Source organism: Ciconia boyciana, chromosome 12 (assembly GCF_034638445.1).
Source record: "Ciconia boyciana chromosome 12, ASM3463844v1, whole genome shotgun sequence".
NCBI lineage: Eukaryota > Metazoa > Chordata > Aves > Ciconiiformes > Ciconiidae > Ciconia > Ciconia boyciana.
In genome coordinates, this window is record NC_132945.1 from 19,993,721 (window position 1) to 20,006,260 (window position 12,540).

At 41.5% G+C, this 12,540-nt stretch overlaps 1 protein-coding gene across 4 annotated transcripts in view; it reads right to left on the reverse strand.

Annotated features, from left to right (window-relative positions):
- COL4A6 (collagen type IV alpha 6 chain) overlaps positions 1–12,540 on the reverse strand; it is a 143,399-nt gene that overhangs the window by 18,514 nt on the left and 112,345 nt on the right. For all 4 annotated transcript variants that reach the window (XR_012044712.1, XM_072876683.1, XM_072876684.1 and 1 more), the window contains 7 exons: positions 11,438–11,542; positions 10,368–10,528; positions 9,202–9,381; positions 7,255–7,438; positions 2,071–2,142; positions 1,550–1,657; positions 173–394 (listed from right to left, as the gene is read on the reverse strand). Coding sequence is in view for 3 of the 4 variants with exons in the window: in XM_072876683.1 (XP_072732784.1) it covers positions 173–394; positions 1,550–1,657; positions 2,071–2,142; positions 7,255–7,438; positions 9,202–9,381; positions 10,368–10,528; positions 11,438–11,542 (1,032 nt within the window). In the remaining variant the exon portion in view is untranslated. The remainder of the gene's footprint in view (positions 1–172; positions 395–1,549; positions 1,658–2,070; positions 2,143–7,254; positions 7,439–9,201; positions 9,382–10,367; positions 10,529–11,437; positions 11,543–12,540) is intronic.

Genomic DNA, 12,540 nt, shown 5'->3' on the forward strand with positions numbered 1-12,540 from the left:
TTTAATAAAAGCCTTTGAGTTCTATTAGATTCTAAGAGAAAATCAGCAAATCGCCACCTGTGAGCAGCTTAGAGGACTGCTAACACAGTATCTTAAAGAGATTGGAAAGAGGAAAAATTTTTGAAAGAGAAACGGTTTGATATTCCCAGATACAAGCAGTATCAGTGCTTACCTTTTGGTCCTGGAAATCCAAGATCACCTGTAAGCCCTTTATCACCTGGGAGTCCAGGTCGGCCACGCTCTCCCAGGGCTCCAGTCTCAGCACCAAATACATCTCCAAGAGCTCCTTTCATTCCAGCTAAGCCTGAAGCACCCATTTTCCCAGGCAAACCATCTGTTCCATCCAGTCCTGGAAGTCCTTGTGACCCTTGCTCTCCTCGAGGCCCAGGGAAGCCTTAAAGAGAAAAACAGTAAATGTCACTCAGCAGTACAGAATATCTGCTTCCAATAGCATCTCTAACAAAATCAAAGTTGTAAAAATTTCCATGCAAGAAGTTGTTGTTTGGAAAGTTGCAGAATGTTTCAGTACTGAATTAGAAACAATAATAGGTGACAGAAAGTGATGAATCTGTTTAAAACAGTTAAAATATCCTTTCCTTTTTTTTTTTTTTTTTAAGAAAATAATACTTTAGGAGTATCTGGGAGCTGCAGCTAGTCGCAGCTTTACAAGCTTGGTTTCACTAGATGGCAGATCAGGCAAAAAGGACAAAAAAAGGAGGGAGATAGCCATTTCAGGCTACAGACAGACAGTGTCTCACTACCACTATCAACCACAAAAGCTGCAAAGATGTTATATTCATCACACCTTTCTTACTCTGTCCTCTATATCAGACAACTTCTGGCACTGTGGGGCAGAAGACACTGGCAGCCTTGGTACAAGGAGGACTGGAAAGTACTCTCCTGGTACCACGCAGACACTAAACTGCACTGCTGTGTGGATGTGTCACACTGCTCAGGGGTTATGTCAGGAAATCAGTGACCCCATAAAGATTACATTCCCCCTTAATGTAGGGGGATATTACCCTACATGAAAGGATAAGAGGTTTCTTCAGCTATATCCAGAGAAACCTGGATGGGTACACAGCAACCTAGCTTTAGGAATCTTCCCTCACCACCTCTGCTTCTTGGTCTTTATTTACACAACCATCAGAAATTTTCACAGCTAAAATGAGTCCAAACACTGTGTACAGCGTGGCTTTACCAGAGTACCACATGGCTTGAAACAAGTTTTACACTAAACCTGTAGTTAACCTAAACTGTAACAAAGCACATGATGATGGTCTCTGGAGAAACAAATTGTGTTCGTTGTCCTCTTTTCTTCCAGCAGTGATATAATACTATATGCAGGTAACAAGTATCTTGAACATTTCTTTTGTTTTCTTACAAGCTGCAACCATTTGCTTGCAGAGATTGCATTTGGAAGGAGCACAATAGAGCATTATGAATGTACCAGGCAGAAAAGTGGCCTAGAAGGTCAGACAACTCTTTTGATAAAATATTGTACACATTAATCAGACAATAAAAAGAACTCCAGTAACTTCTCTCTTACCAGGTTCCCCTTGCAAGCCTATTATTCCTGGAGACCCTGGCTGTCCTTTTGACCCAGGTAATCCAGGTTGGCCTAGAATGCCAGGAAAGCCTTTGCTGCCTTTGGGACCTAAGGGCAAAAATATATCAATAAATAATATTAATGAATGAATAGTGGAAGACAAAAACACAGCACGAGAAAACAGGATCAAATCTTTTCTGCAAAGCTAGTGCTGAAAACACTCGCTGGATACACAATTTAAGCTAAATAAAGTCTCAAAGCCATGGCTGTTGCATCAGCTATATAAACACAGGAGAGGGTTTGTGTTAAGAGGTTACTTGAAAGGGAAAAAATGGTGCAGTCATGATCCTCCATGGGATTTAAGCCTAGTCTCTTTGAAAAAAAAAAGAACATTGTTCTGCCAGTTAACTCTCTGGAATAACTATCACTCAAAGGAGATTAATTAGCAGGTATTATCTTCCCTGAGGAATAAGTGCTTCTTGGTAGTCAGCCAGTGCATTACAATCAGCTTGTCTCCCTACCTGGCAATCCTGGAAAGCCGGGAGTCCCAGGGGGCCCATATGCTCCAGGAACTATGCAGGGCAAGGTGATACCTAAAACAAAGAAACACTGAAGTTGCACACAGCCCCTTTCAGAGAGACTTTCATAAGAGGAACATTTACTATCCAGATGTTTTTACAGGACATATCATAAGTGGCTGTGAGTGAACTTACGCACATCAAACACCGCTGACATCTCAAATACGTGATGTTAAAGAAAAGAAAAGGCATTCGGAGCCTGGCCATTGTTTAATCTCATCCCTACTACTGACTTACTGCATGACCAGTAAAAAGTAGCAACTACTGCTGTGCACTACTTGTGGCACGATATCCATGGCTTCCACTCAGCAGCTGTGCCTCCCTGGGGTAGGGGCTATGTAACAGGCATTGAAAAGGCAGTCTGTGACTCAGGGAGCTTAAGGTCCAGGCTGAGAGCTTTCAAAGTCAGTGGGAGCTGACAGGTGTTCTAACTTTTAAAAATTGAGGATGTTTCTAAGCGGTAGATAGATAGCACACTATAGCGTGAAATTCTAAAATAAATGTGCACGTGCAAGATAAAATACATATCTAGGGAATATTGACAGGTGTTTAAAAAAACCTGTCACCCAAGAGTTTATGCCAGAGAGACGCATGCGTGGAGGGTGGAATAGCAAGGATTTTTTATTTCAACCTTATTCTCCAACTGCTCCTTCTACCATCTGTCAGACTAAGAAATAATCACATGGCTTAAAAGTTTATTAGCGGCAAACAAGACTCAGCAATTGCAAAGCTCTTTGACTGACTTCCACCTCTCAAAAAAAAGGCTCTGTTTGTACTAGCAATCCCTCTTCAGCGGAATGAAATTCATGTGGCATTATCAGAGTTGCTGGCACATCAGATTTACCTGAAAGACCTCAAACACTTCCAACATTCCTCCTTGTAGGTCACTGACAATTTGAATTCACATTCACACAGTCACAGAAACGATTATCACAAAAACTTTCCAAGTCCAGAAACGCTTCCAGTTACTTTAAGAGGAGTCTGTGCTAGAACTATGGAATTAGCTCCTATGCTGTAACAGCTGGCTTAGCCTTAAACTATCATAGATACCCTTTCTAAAAATGAAAATCTAAAGGACTTTGAAAGCTATTTAGTCAGAGAGATTACATACAAAAGATGACTACTAAAGCAAATTTGGGGAAGAGAGGTGGTTTTTTTCATTACTCTGAACACTTTTACATGCACAGAGAAACAGCTGCCTAACTGCACTGTTGCCCAATATTTGCTAATTCAAATTTGGCATCAACTCCAAGGCTGATTAAGGATGAGATAATCAGGTATCACAGATACATTATTTCTCATTTCCTTACAACTCTCTTTGCAGGGAACCTTCTATTCAAGCTCCATTCCCAGACTGAGAAGCCAAATTTATTCATCAGCCATTCAAGAGCACTCCAAATTGTGACTGCATTCGGTCCTGAGGCAGTAATCTGGTCTAAATCAGGCAACACTGGAGGTATTTCTTCCAGCACAGCAACATGAGTTAAACACTCCTTTTCAGAAAAGATTAACATTTTCAGATGACTAACAAATTTTATTAAAAGACCCTGAGTCAAACTATTTCCTGGATAAATACAATCAAATCAGTGGACTTCTGTATGGATAATAAATATGGCGCTCTGCTTCTGACGTTGGCAGTGGGAATAGGGGTCTCAAAATGGCATAGGCCAGGACAAAAACCTCATAAAGTAACCCAAGATGTCTTTTCTGGTGCAAAGGCTGTAAAGATCCCTATGAATTTTTTGGTTGAAACAGTGTTAAGAACTGGTTCAATGACATTCTTCTTGGATTCCAACTCAGTTCACAAAAGGCTGTGTGAAAATCTGACTTTGGTGCCTACATCCAACCAGAGATGGAAAGTTAAGCTTTCAGTTTAGGGTCCAGCCCCAAACCCAGTCACGGTAGGCAGATTTGAGCATCCCTCTCTCACGGCGCCAAATGATGGAGAGTGATTCTGGTTTGACCTCCCATTTCTACCCCCTTTCATTCCACCCTCAACCCTAATTTTCATTATTCTGCCTTGTGTGACTGATTTCATTATTCAGACTTGTGAGAAGAAAGAACAAACCTAATCTCAAATTCTAGCCAGTCGGGCTAGTCAGGGGCTGCTAACAGATATCAGCTCTAGTATAAAGAAACAAGCAAGGCTCACGTGGAAAGTGGGATGTAGCAGGGAACAAGAGGGAACACAATCCCTAGGGTGTCTCATCTACTCACATATCGAGATGCTATGCAAATTCTGAAGGAAACATCAGAACATTTTCTACTTTGATGTGAGAGAACCAAAGGTCAGTTCTTGATTCATTTATCTTCATGTTTATCATGTTTATCTTCATGTAAGGCATTCATTGATGGCAAAATTCATTTAAAAATGACTATACTCATGATAACAATCTACGCAGAGTTGCAATAACACTTCCATTCTTACACAAAGCCCAGGAGTGCTCTCTTTTCATCTGTGACAGCAATTCATCTTTATAGTCAGCCCTAGCTTTAAGAATAGAGGTTCAAAACTAAAATATCCAAGACCCAATTTATGCTTTGAATGGATATGGGCACCTAATACCATGATCGCAAGATGTAACACACACATTGCTGCCTGCACTTGGGTACACTTTGACAGGGCATTCTTTTGATAAAGTAAAAGTTAAATGGTAGGGATACAAAATAAAAATTCCAGTTCTGGTCTTCTGCAAGCCTATGTGAGCCTGATGCTGAATGCTTTATAAAACAAGAAGTTGAGGTCCATCTCTGAGACATTTCCACCTCAGACACAGTACAATAAAGAATGACCTTTTTCAAAAAGCAAGCATTCGGGGCAGCAACTGGCATGGAAAGGGAAGTTTAATTAATACTGTTGCATTCACATGGCTTTAAGGACTGTCTTACGTGAGTTTTCCAAAAACAACTCTGTACAATAGTGTATTCTGTATTTGACATTATTAGCCAGCAGTAGAATACTTGAACAACGGTTATTTCATGTGAGGATAACTGAAAAGCAAATAGGACTGTTTCCTGGTGTGTTTTGCAAAATGATGTAAGCAAGGCTTAGTGTAAAAATTACATAAGCAAAACTTAGTGTTCCCCAGATACTTAATACCCTACATCATGCCTGTTTACACAATATCCCAGTATCAAGGAAATGAAACAATTATGAAACCATCATGTCAGGCATAAAAGCAAAATATGGGCAATTCCAACATTTTTGAGTAATCTCATAATACCAGGTAAAATCAGTCTAGCTTTTTATAAAATACTGAGTTAGACTTTTCCAAAGCAAGACTGTTTCACCCTGTATTACTGCACGTGGCATGAACTTGAGCAAAATTCCTCAGCAGTGTCTTTGACGTGGTAACTTCAGTAGGTAACAGCCTCTTTTTAAATGTCTTTCCCCATTTTCATGATAAGGCCTTTCAGTCTGGACAGTATAAGAAAAGATTATTTCTTCCACCCACACAAATTTCTTTAATATTAGATGAAACTTACTACATCAAGAGGCCTTTTAATGTATGCAAATTATTTCCTAGTATGGAGGGAATGATGCATTCACAAGTTTTCTTACACATCTCTATGGAGGTGCAAACTTAACTGGCTAATGACTTATTCACACTTTCCCACATTTTTTGACTATAGATACTCGTCTACAAAGGACCATTCATTGTTAGTAAAGCTTTGATGTAGCATTCATAATAAGCTGGCTTCTGATGTGCTCCGCAGAATATCGAGTTCACATCATGCACAGAGCATTTTACTTTTACTTATCTAACAATGCAATTTTAATTTAGTGGATTTTGTAAGAGATAATTTACCATACAAAGATGTAAGCATTCATAGCTATGAATTAGTAAAGCTTTTAGCATTTAGCATGTGACTTGAATTGGAAAAAAAGCTTATGCAGACTGTTCCAGGGGGACATTAACGCTAGCTGTCTCCTCACCCCATAACAACAACCCAGCGTGACACTGATGGGAGGTAACATGCCATCCAGCATGTCTGTGCAACCTTCTCAGTGCTATTCTGGCCTAGCTCTCACCTCCCTCTGGGTTTAAGATTCCTCTGCCAACTCCTCATACTGCAGTGGTCTTACCACCAAGGTTTTTGAACTCAGAACATCAGTTTATCAGTCCAGAAACCTATGCAACAATATTATGCCTGCAAATATATTATTGATACTGACCGAATTACAAACCTAGAAGCCTAACTATACACAGAATGGAAAATACACTGAAAATCAGCAGCGGCAAAGAAAAAAATACTGTTTATCTTAAATTACATTTAAATAGCTGACATGGAATCAAGACATTGGGACTAGCTCTGTGCAGTCATTTGGTTATGAAAACATTTTCCATAAATGTTTAGACATACAACTTTCCAACTAACTCAGTGTGAAGGCTGAGAATGAACATAAAATATCATACATGAAACATTATCAAACCCATATTTACTGACTGTATCACTTGTCATTATGGTACTTCAGGTACATATAATGACATATCAACTGAGCCAAACTGTAGTACCTCAGGGAAGCAAACAGGCCAGAGCTGGTTGCACCAGTCAGAACTGGGCTCCCTACCTGACTGTCGTGACAATCTCTTATTCACCAACACCTGTTCATACATACAATGTACTACAGTTTCTTCTTTAAAAAAAATCTGGAGCTCTTCTTATTTCAATAATAGTAATAGTTCTGAAAACTGATTCAGAAGTCTCAGATACCAGTGAGTTACTGTTTTTACCTGGACAATGAAGTAGACTGTGATTTTTAAAAACCTCATTTTATCAATCTTCCTAACTTCCTTTGGTGTAAAATGGTTCTCCAGGAACAGTCAGTGAGTAGCTCCATCCAAAACTATTAGTATTTGAGTACTCAATTCAGATATTTGCTTGTTATTATCTGTGTCCTCCTGAGCATGACAACTTGAGAAAGCTGTGACTGCTGTGTGAAGTCTGGTGAACCCACAGAGCAGTTTCAATTAATTTAAAGAACAATCTTTAATCTAATGCAATCTTCTGGCCTGGCTACAAGCACAGCAGTAAGTTGAACAAGCACAGCAGTAAGTTGAGTGCCATTTGACTTGTAGCAGCTTTGCAGCTTTTCAACATAAGAGCAGACCCAGCAACACCTACCTGAAGGGCCTGGAAGACCTGCTTGTCCTGGAAGCCCGTCCATTCCTGGGTCACCTGGTGGCCCACGAACTCCACTAGGACCTGGATATCCAACGCCAGGAGATCCAGTTTCTCCACGATGGCCCTTGGAGCCAGGAAATCCTGGCAGTCCTTTTTCGCCTGGGAAACCTAGCCCACCATCACCCTGTGCACAGCAAAGACAGTTACAGCTGAAAATCAAAGAGATGTAGAAAGAATATACACCACTATCATTTTAACAAATGCCTAAGAATTTGGTCGGTTCTATACAAGTTTCAGATGGGCCTGGGAAGGTACATGGAAACCACTGTAAATTACCCATCATTATTTCAACATGCAAGAAAATTCAGTGACTACTAAAAAGAGATAATTTTGTTTGAGGGAAGGTGATGTTTCATCTTAAAGGTCAGTTTTTCCCAGAGCTTGGATAGTCCCCGACAGGCTTCTACGAGGAAATCACACTGACAAGAACCGGCTGGGTGAGCACCTGTCAGTGCCGAGCACCAGAGTCCAGACCCAAAGCCTGGCTTTAACCATTGCATTAAAACAGGCGGTGGGGCTTGCCCAGGGGATTGTCTTTGTGTGACTTCCCTGGGTGTGGAGATGAGCCGCGGGATGGATCTTCTCCTGGCGCATCCAACTCATCCCAACAGGTGCGTGTCTTCGTGTTGCTATGGATCCCTATGGTGCCTTGCCCCCAGAAGGGTCTGGGTGTTTAAATGACATCGTCTCTGGCTGGTGTTGTTTAAATGATGCTGTCTCTGGCTGATGGTGTTTAAATGGCATCGCCTCCGGCTGGCAGCGGTGTTTAAGTGGCATCGTCTCTGGCTGGTGGTGCTGTTTAAATGACGTTGTCTCCAGCTGGCGGCATGCTTTTAATGGCATCGTCTCCGGCTGACAGTGGTGTTTTAATGGTGTCGTCTCTAGCTGGTGGTGTGCTTTAAATGGCATTGCCTCCAGCTGGCAGCAGTGTTTTAATGGCATCGTCTCTGCCTGATGTTTGAATGATGTTGTCTCCGGCTGGCGGCAGTGTTTAAATGACAATCTCTGGCTGGCGGTGGTGTTTAAATGCCGTCGTCTCCAGCTGTTGGCATGCTTTAACTGACGTCATCTTCAGCTGGTGGTGGTGTTTAAATGACGTTGTCTCTGGCTGATGGTGTTTAAATGACGTCATCTCTGGCTGGTGTTTAAATGATGTTGTCTCCAGCTGGTGGTGTTTAAATGACATTGTCTCCAGCTGGCAGTGTTTAAATGACATCATCTCTGGCTGGCGGCATTGTTTAAATGGCGTCGCCTCTGGCTGGTGGCGGTTCTTAGTACGTTCTTAGAAAATACTGAACTAATGGGTTTGGCAGGGCATTAACTTTGCCCTCCAGGCTGATGGTGATCAACCCCGAGTCCAGCTATAAATTGACCCTAAGGGCAGTGGATTTCAGTAACTAGCTGAACACAGCTGTGCACTTGGTCCAAGGGACAGACCTAAGGTGCAGATAATCTATGAGATAATTATCTTATGACGTCATTTAAACTTTAGATATTTTATGTTGTATTTGCCAAAATGGAAGTATTACATATTCTAAAAGACATTTACTTTCTTTTTAATTAAAAAGATTCTGGTGTGATTTTTCTATCCCAACATTTGACTCATAATTATGCCTACAGTTTCTTTTATCTTTTAGGACATAACATAAAACAGCATTAGGGCCTGCTCCACTACTGGAAGTTTATCTTTTGACTGGGTAGCCAGAGGCATAATGAGTGCCAATTATTAATCCTGACCAAGACAAATTTGTGCTCAGGGACTGTGAGCTTTTTATATATTTGGAGACTTACCACAGGGCTAATCAGGACCAGTAAGCCAGGCCTTTCTATTGTCTCTGCTCCTTATTACAATTCTGAAGCACTGCTGCTACGTTAATCTGAACTTACTGGAGGGCCTGGTGGGCCTGGCAAGCCTGGAAGTCCATCCCTGCCAGGGGTTCCAGGGATGCCTGAAGGTCCTCTGGGTGCTGTTGCCCCACGGTCCCCACGAGCACCTCTGCCTGTTGCATAGGATGGATCCCCTTTTTCTCCCTTAAGGCCTGGAAGACCTTGCTGACCAGCCAAAGCCTACAGACCAAAAAATAAAACAGAAATATGAACATGCAGAGAAAAGGCTTTGCTTCTTAAAAATGTCATATGAGGACAGGACACAATGACTGGAGCTAGAAAGAATCTCCAAAAGGTTTCCTATTGTATACATTACACTAAAAAAAAAAAAAGAGGAGGTTTGATTATTTCCAAATGTTTCAATCAAGTTACTACAGCTTTACAGTGGCAAGCCAAACCCTGGTATATAGCACTATAGTGACAGCAATCTTGGATGGCATCTAGGAACATTACATCACTCATGATATAACAAGGCCCAAGTATTGAATCTTCTTCCCTATTACTTGGTGACACTGATGCATTTACTGACACCGATAAAGATACCCTGAAGACAAAAGACTGGTATCTTTATGGACTGCGATTTTCAAAAGTAAATACTGTCAATGAGCAATGCTCAGCACTTTGGAAAATCCTGTTTGTTATGGTTGCTGTTTCATAAAAAACACAGCTCAACTCTCACTAATGTATTTAGCATACAGCAGTTGAGAAGGAGAGTGCATCTATGGCACACAGTTTTTATAGCTATGAGCAATGATGTGGAAAGTTCTCCCCATTCGATTTTTCAGGTCTTCTCTCCATGCAGATGTATATCTGCTTCCCCAGCCAGCCCTCACTTAGGAAGAACCCTGGGTCTAATCCATGTATGCCTATGGCCAAGAGGCCCTGGGATGAATAATTGTTACTGTTTTTCTCTTGACTGCTAAATGTGCAGTTCTTAGAACTTAAGAACCATTTCTTCTCCCATTTTTTATAGGTGATAATTTCTCTACTTTCAGCTTCTTTTCACAGATCAGTTTCTGGGTTGCTTTTTTTTTTAAAAATCCAAACAAGTAGAAGAAAAGCAAAAAAGTCTGTTCTGCTTTCGCTACAATCAACACCAGCAACCGCACATGGGCACTTTTTCTCCTTTAATTCATGACATTCAATATAAACTCTTCCTGCCTTACCGGAGGGCCTCGCAGTCCTGGTGCGCCCACAGTGCCTGGGTCTCCACCAATGCCCTTAATCCCAGGCACACCAGGGCTTCCCGGTGGACCTGGTGGACCTGAGATGCCTTTTAGACCAGCTCTTGTAACTCCTCCATCACAAGCACAATCACCTGCCTCTCCTGGAAAATAGTCAACACTCCAAACTCAGTTTCATTTGGATAAAGACCCTTTTCAGTTGCAAGAGCTCCAAAAGAACTATTTGATTCAATTAGGACAAAGCCATTCTCATATGATTTGATTTTGTGCCTACTCTGCTCAGGTGATGTGAGTGTCAAGCAAGTGGAGCTCAGGTTTTGTCCAGGTTAATTTCTATGCAATGCCCATCACCAAATTACCACATGCAGCACGAACCTCAGCACTTCTTGACCTCTTCCCAAAGGTTTAGACTCTCCTAAACAGACGGTTTTAGGAGAGTTTTAGGACAGAAGTCTTGTGGTTTTTTAAAGAGATAGTTATATGTCAGAGAAAGCAAATCCATGCTCCCACTCACAGTAGGTTACAATGATCCTCAGCTGGATATCTCTATATTTCCCTAAATTGTAACTGGCCATGGATCCAAACAATCACAAAGCACAGTGATATCTGTGTCATCATGGCTTTTGCCACGGGTTCTGTCACACACTAAGACCCAAATTCTCATCATTTTTAGCACAGAGGAGAATAAAATTAAGTTTATTTGTCATTTCCAGCCTATATTGCAAAAAGCAGTGAACAAGATTTTATTTCTAAGTCTCATTACATCTTATGGCTTTAAAGTATAACTTACTTAGTTAATTTTCTGGGTATGAGATGTTTATCTGCTTATTTGCCTGAGCAGAGCAGGAACTAGGAAAGAGGATTTTGCTGGCAGTGCTGGACACAACTCTCTCTAAATTGTAAAGGCTGTTGGCTCCTTTAATCCATCTCAGCCTCCTGTGATTTGTCACAAAGACACTTCTACCTCATCCCTTAGGATATTAACCATGTGTAAACATCTTTCTGAGGCCCAATGACTGCTAAAATGCTCTCCCAAAACAAGAGTCAGTTACCTTTGTACCCCTTTGGACCCAAAGCTCCTGGCAGCCCTCTTTGTCCAGGCTCCCCTGGGGCCCCAGTCCTTCCATCCAGAATCGTGTCTGGGGGGAATGAAGGGCCTATATGCAGAAAGAAGGCAAGAAAAAGCCATGAGAAGGCTAGATTTCCAGCTCATTAATTACTTACAATGTCAGTTATGCAACTGACAGAAATGGCACCAGATCAAACTGCAACTGTAGAATTTACAGAAGGAGATGGAACTTGGTTGGTATCACAGGCTGCAGTCCTCTGCCATATGTTTGCTTCTAGCTTTTCATACAGAAAAGCAAAAGCTCTCACAATGTGGATGCAACAGAGTTTCATTCCTGTACTGCTCTACCATTGCACTTTTTCAAAGACTTAAACAGTTGGCCGAAGAACTAACCAAACTGTGAAAAGGTTGTATAAAGAAGGGCAGATGACTTAGTTCATGGCAGATGTGCCTTTATAGCTCTGGGAGAAGCTGAGACTCACACGGATAGAAGTTGAAGGGACAAATCAATGTATTGGTGATTGTGATGACTGGCTATTGCCCTTTTTGTTGGCACAGAAGCTATCATGTATAAGCAGTGTCTCGGCTGCTGCTGGCATGGTAGAGTCATCCCCAGGGCTACCTACCTTCTGCAGAGCTCCTCGACTGAAGTTGTTGCAGCTCAGGAAAGAGACTAAATGGCAAAAAGGTTAAGGGGACTTTCCTTGTCCCTCACTTTATAACTGCAGGATTATTTTCTATATCTCTTTATATGCTGAATAGAATGAAACGTGAGCTGACAGAAACAGCAGTGGAAAGTGATCTAACGTAATCTAAAACTACTGTGTCTGAAAACCCTTCCCCTCAGTGACAACAGTAAGACAGAGTGCTGACCAGCACCCGTCTGATGTTCCATGGAAACAAACTGCAACCATCAGCTAAAAAGAGCTACAAGAGCTTTACAGACTCTGCAGAAAAATGAGCCGGATTTGACTCGCAAACAGTTATTGATAAGAGAGCACTTATTTCTTCTCCACAGAAAATCATTTCATCAGACCATGCTCACTGGCTCCATCACTGGAGTGTGTCCTGTTTCGAAAGGTTGGC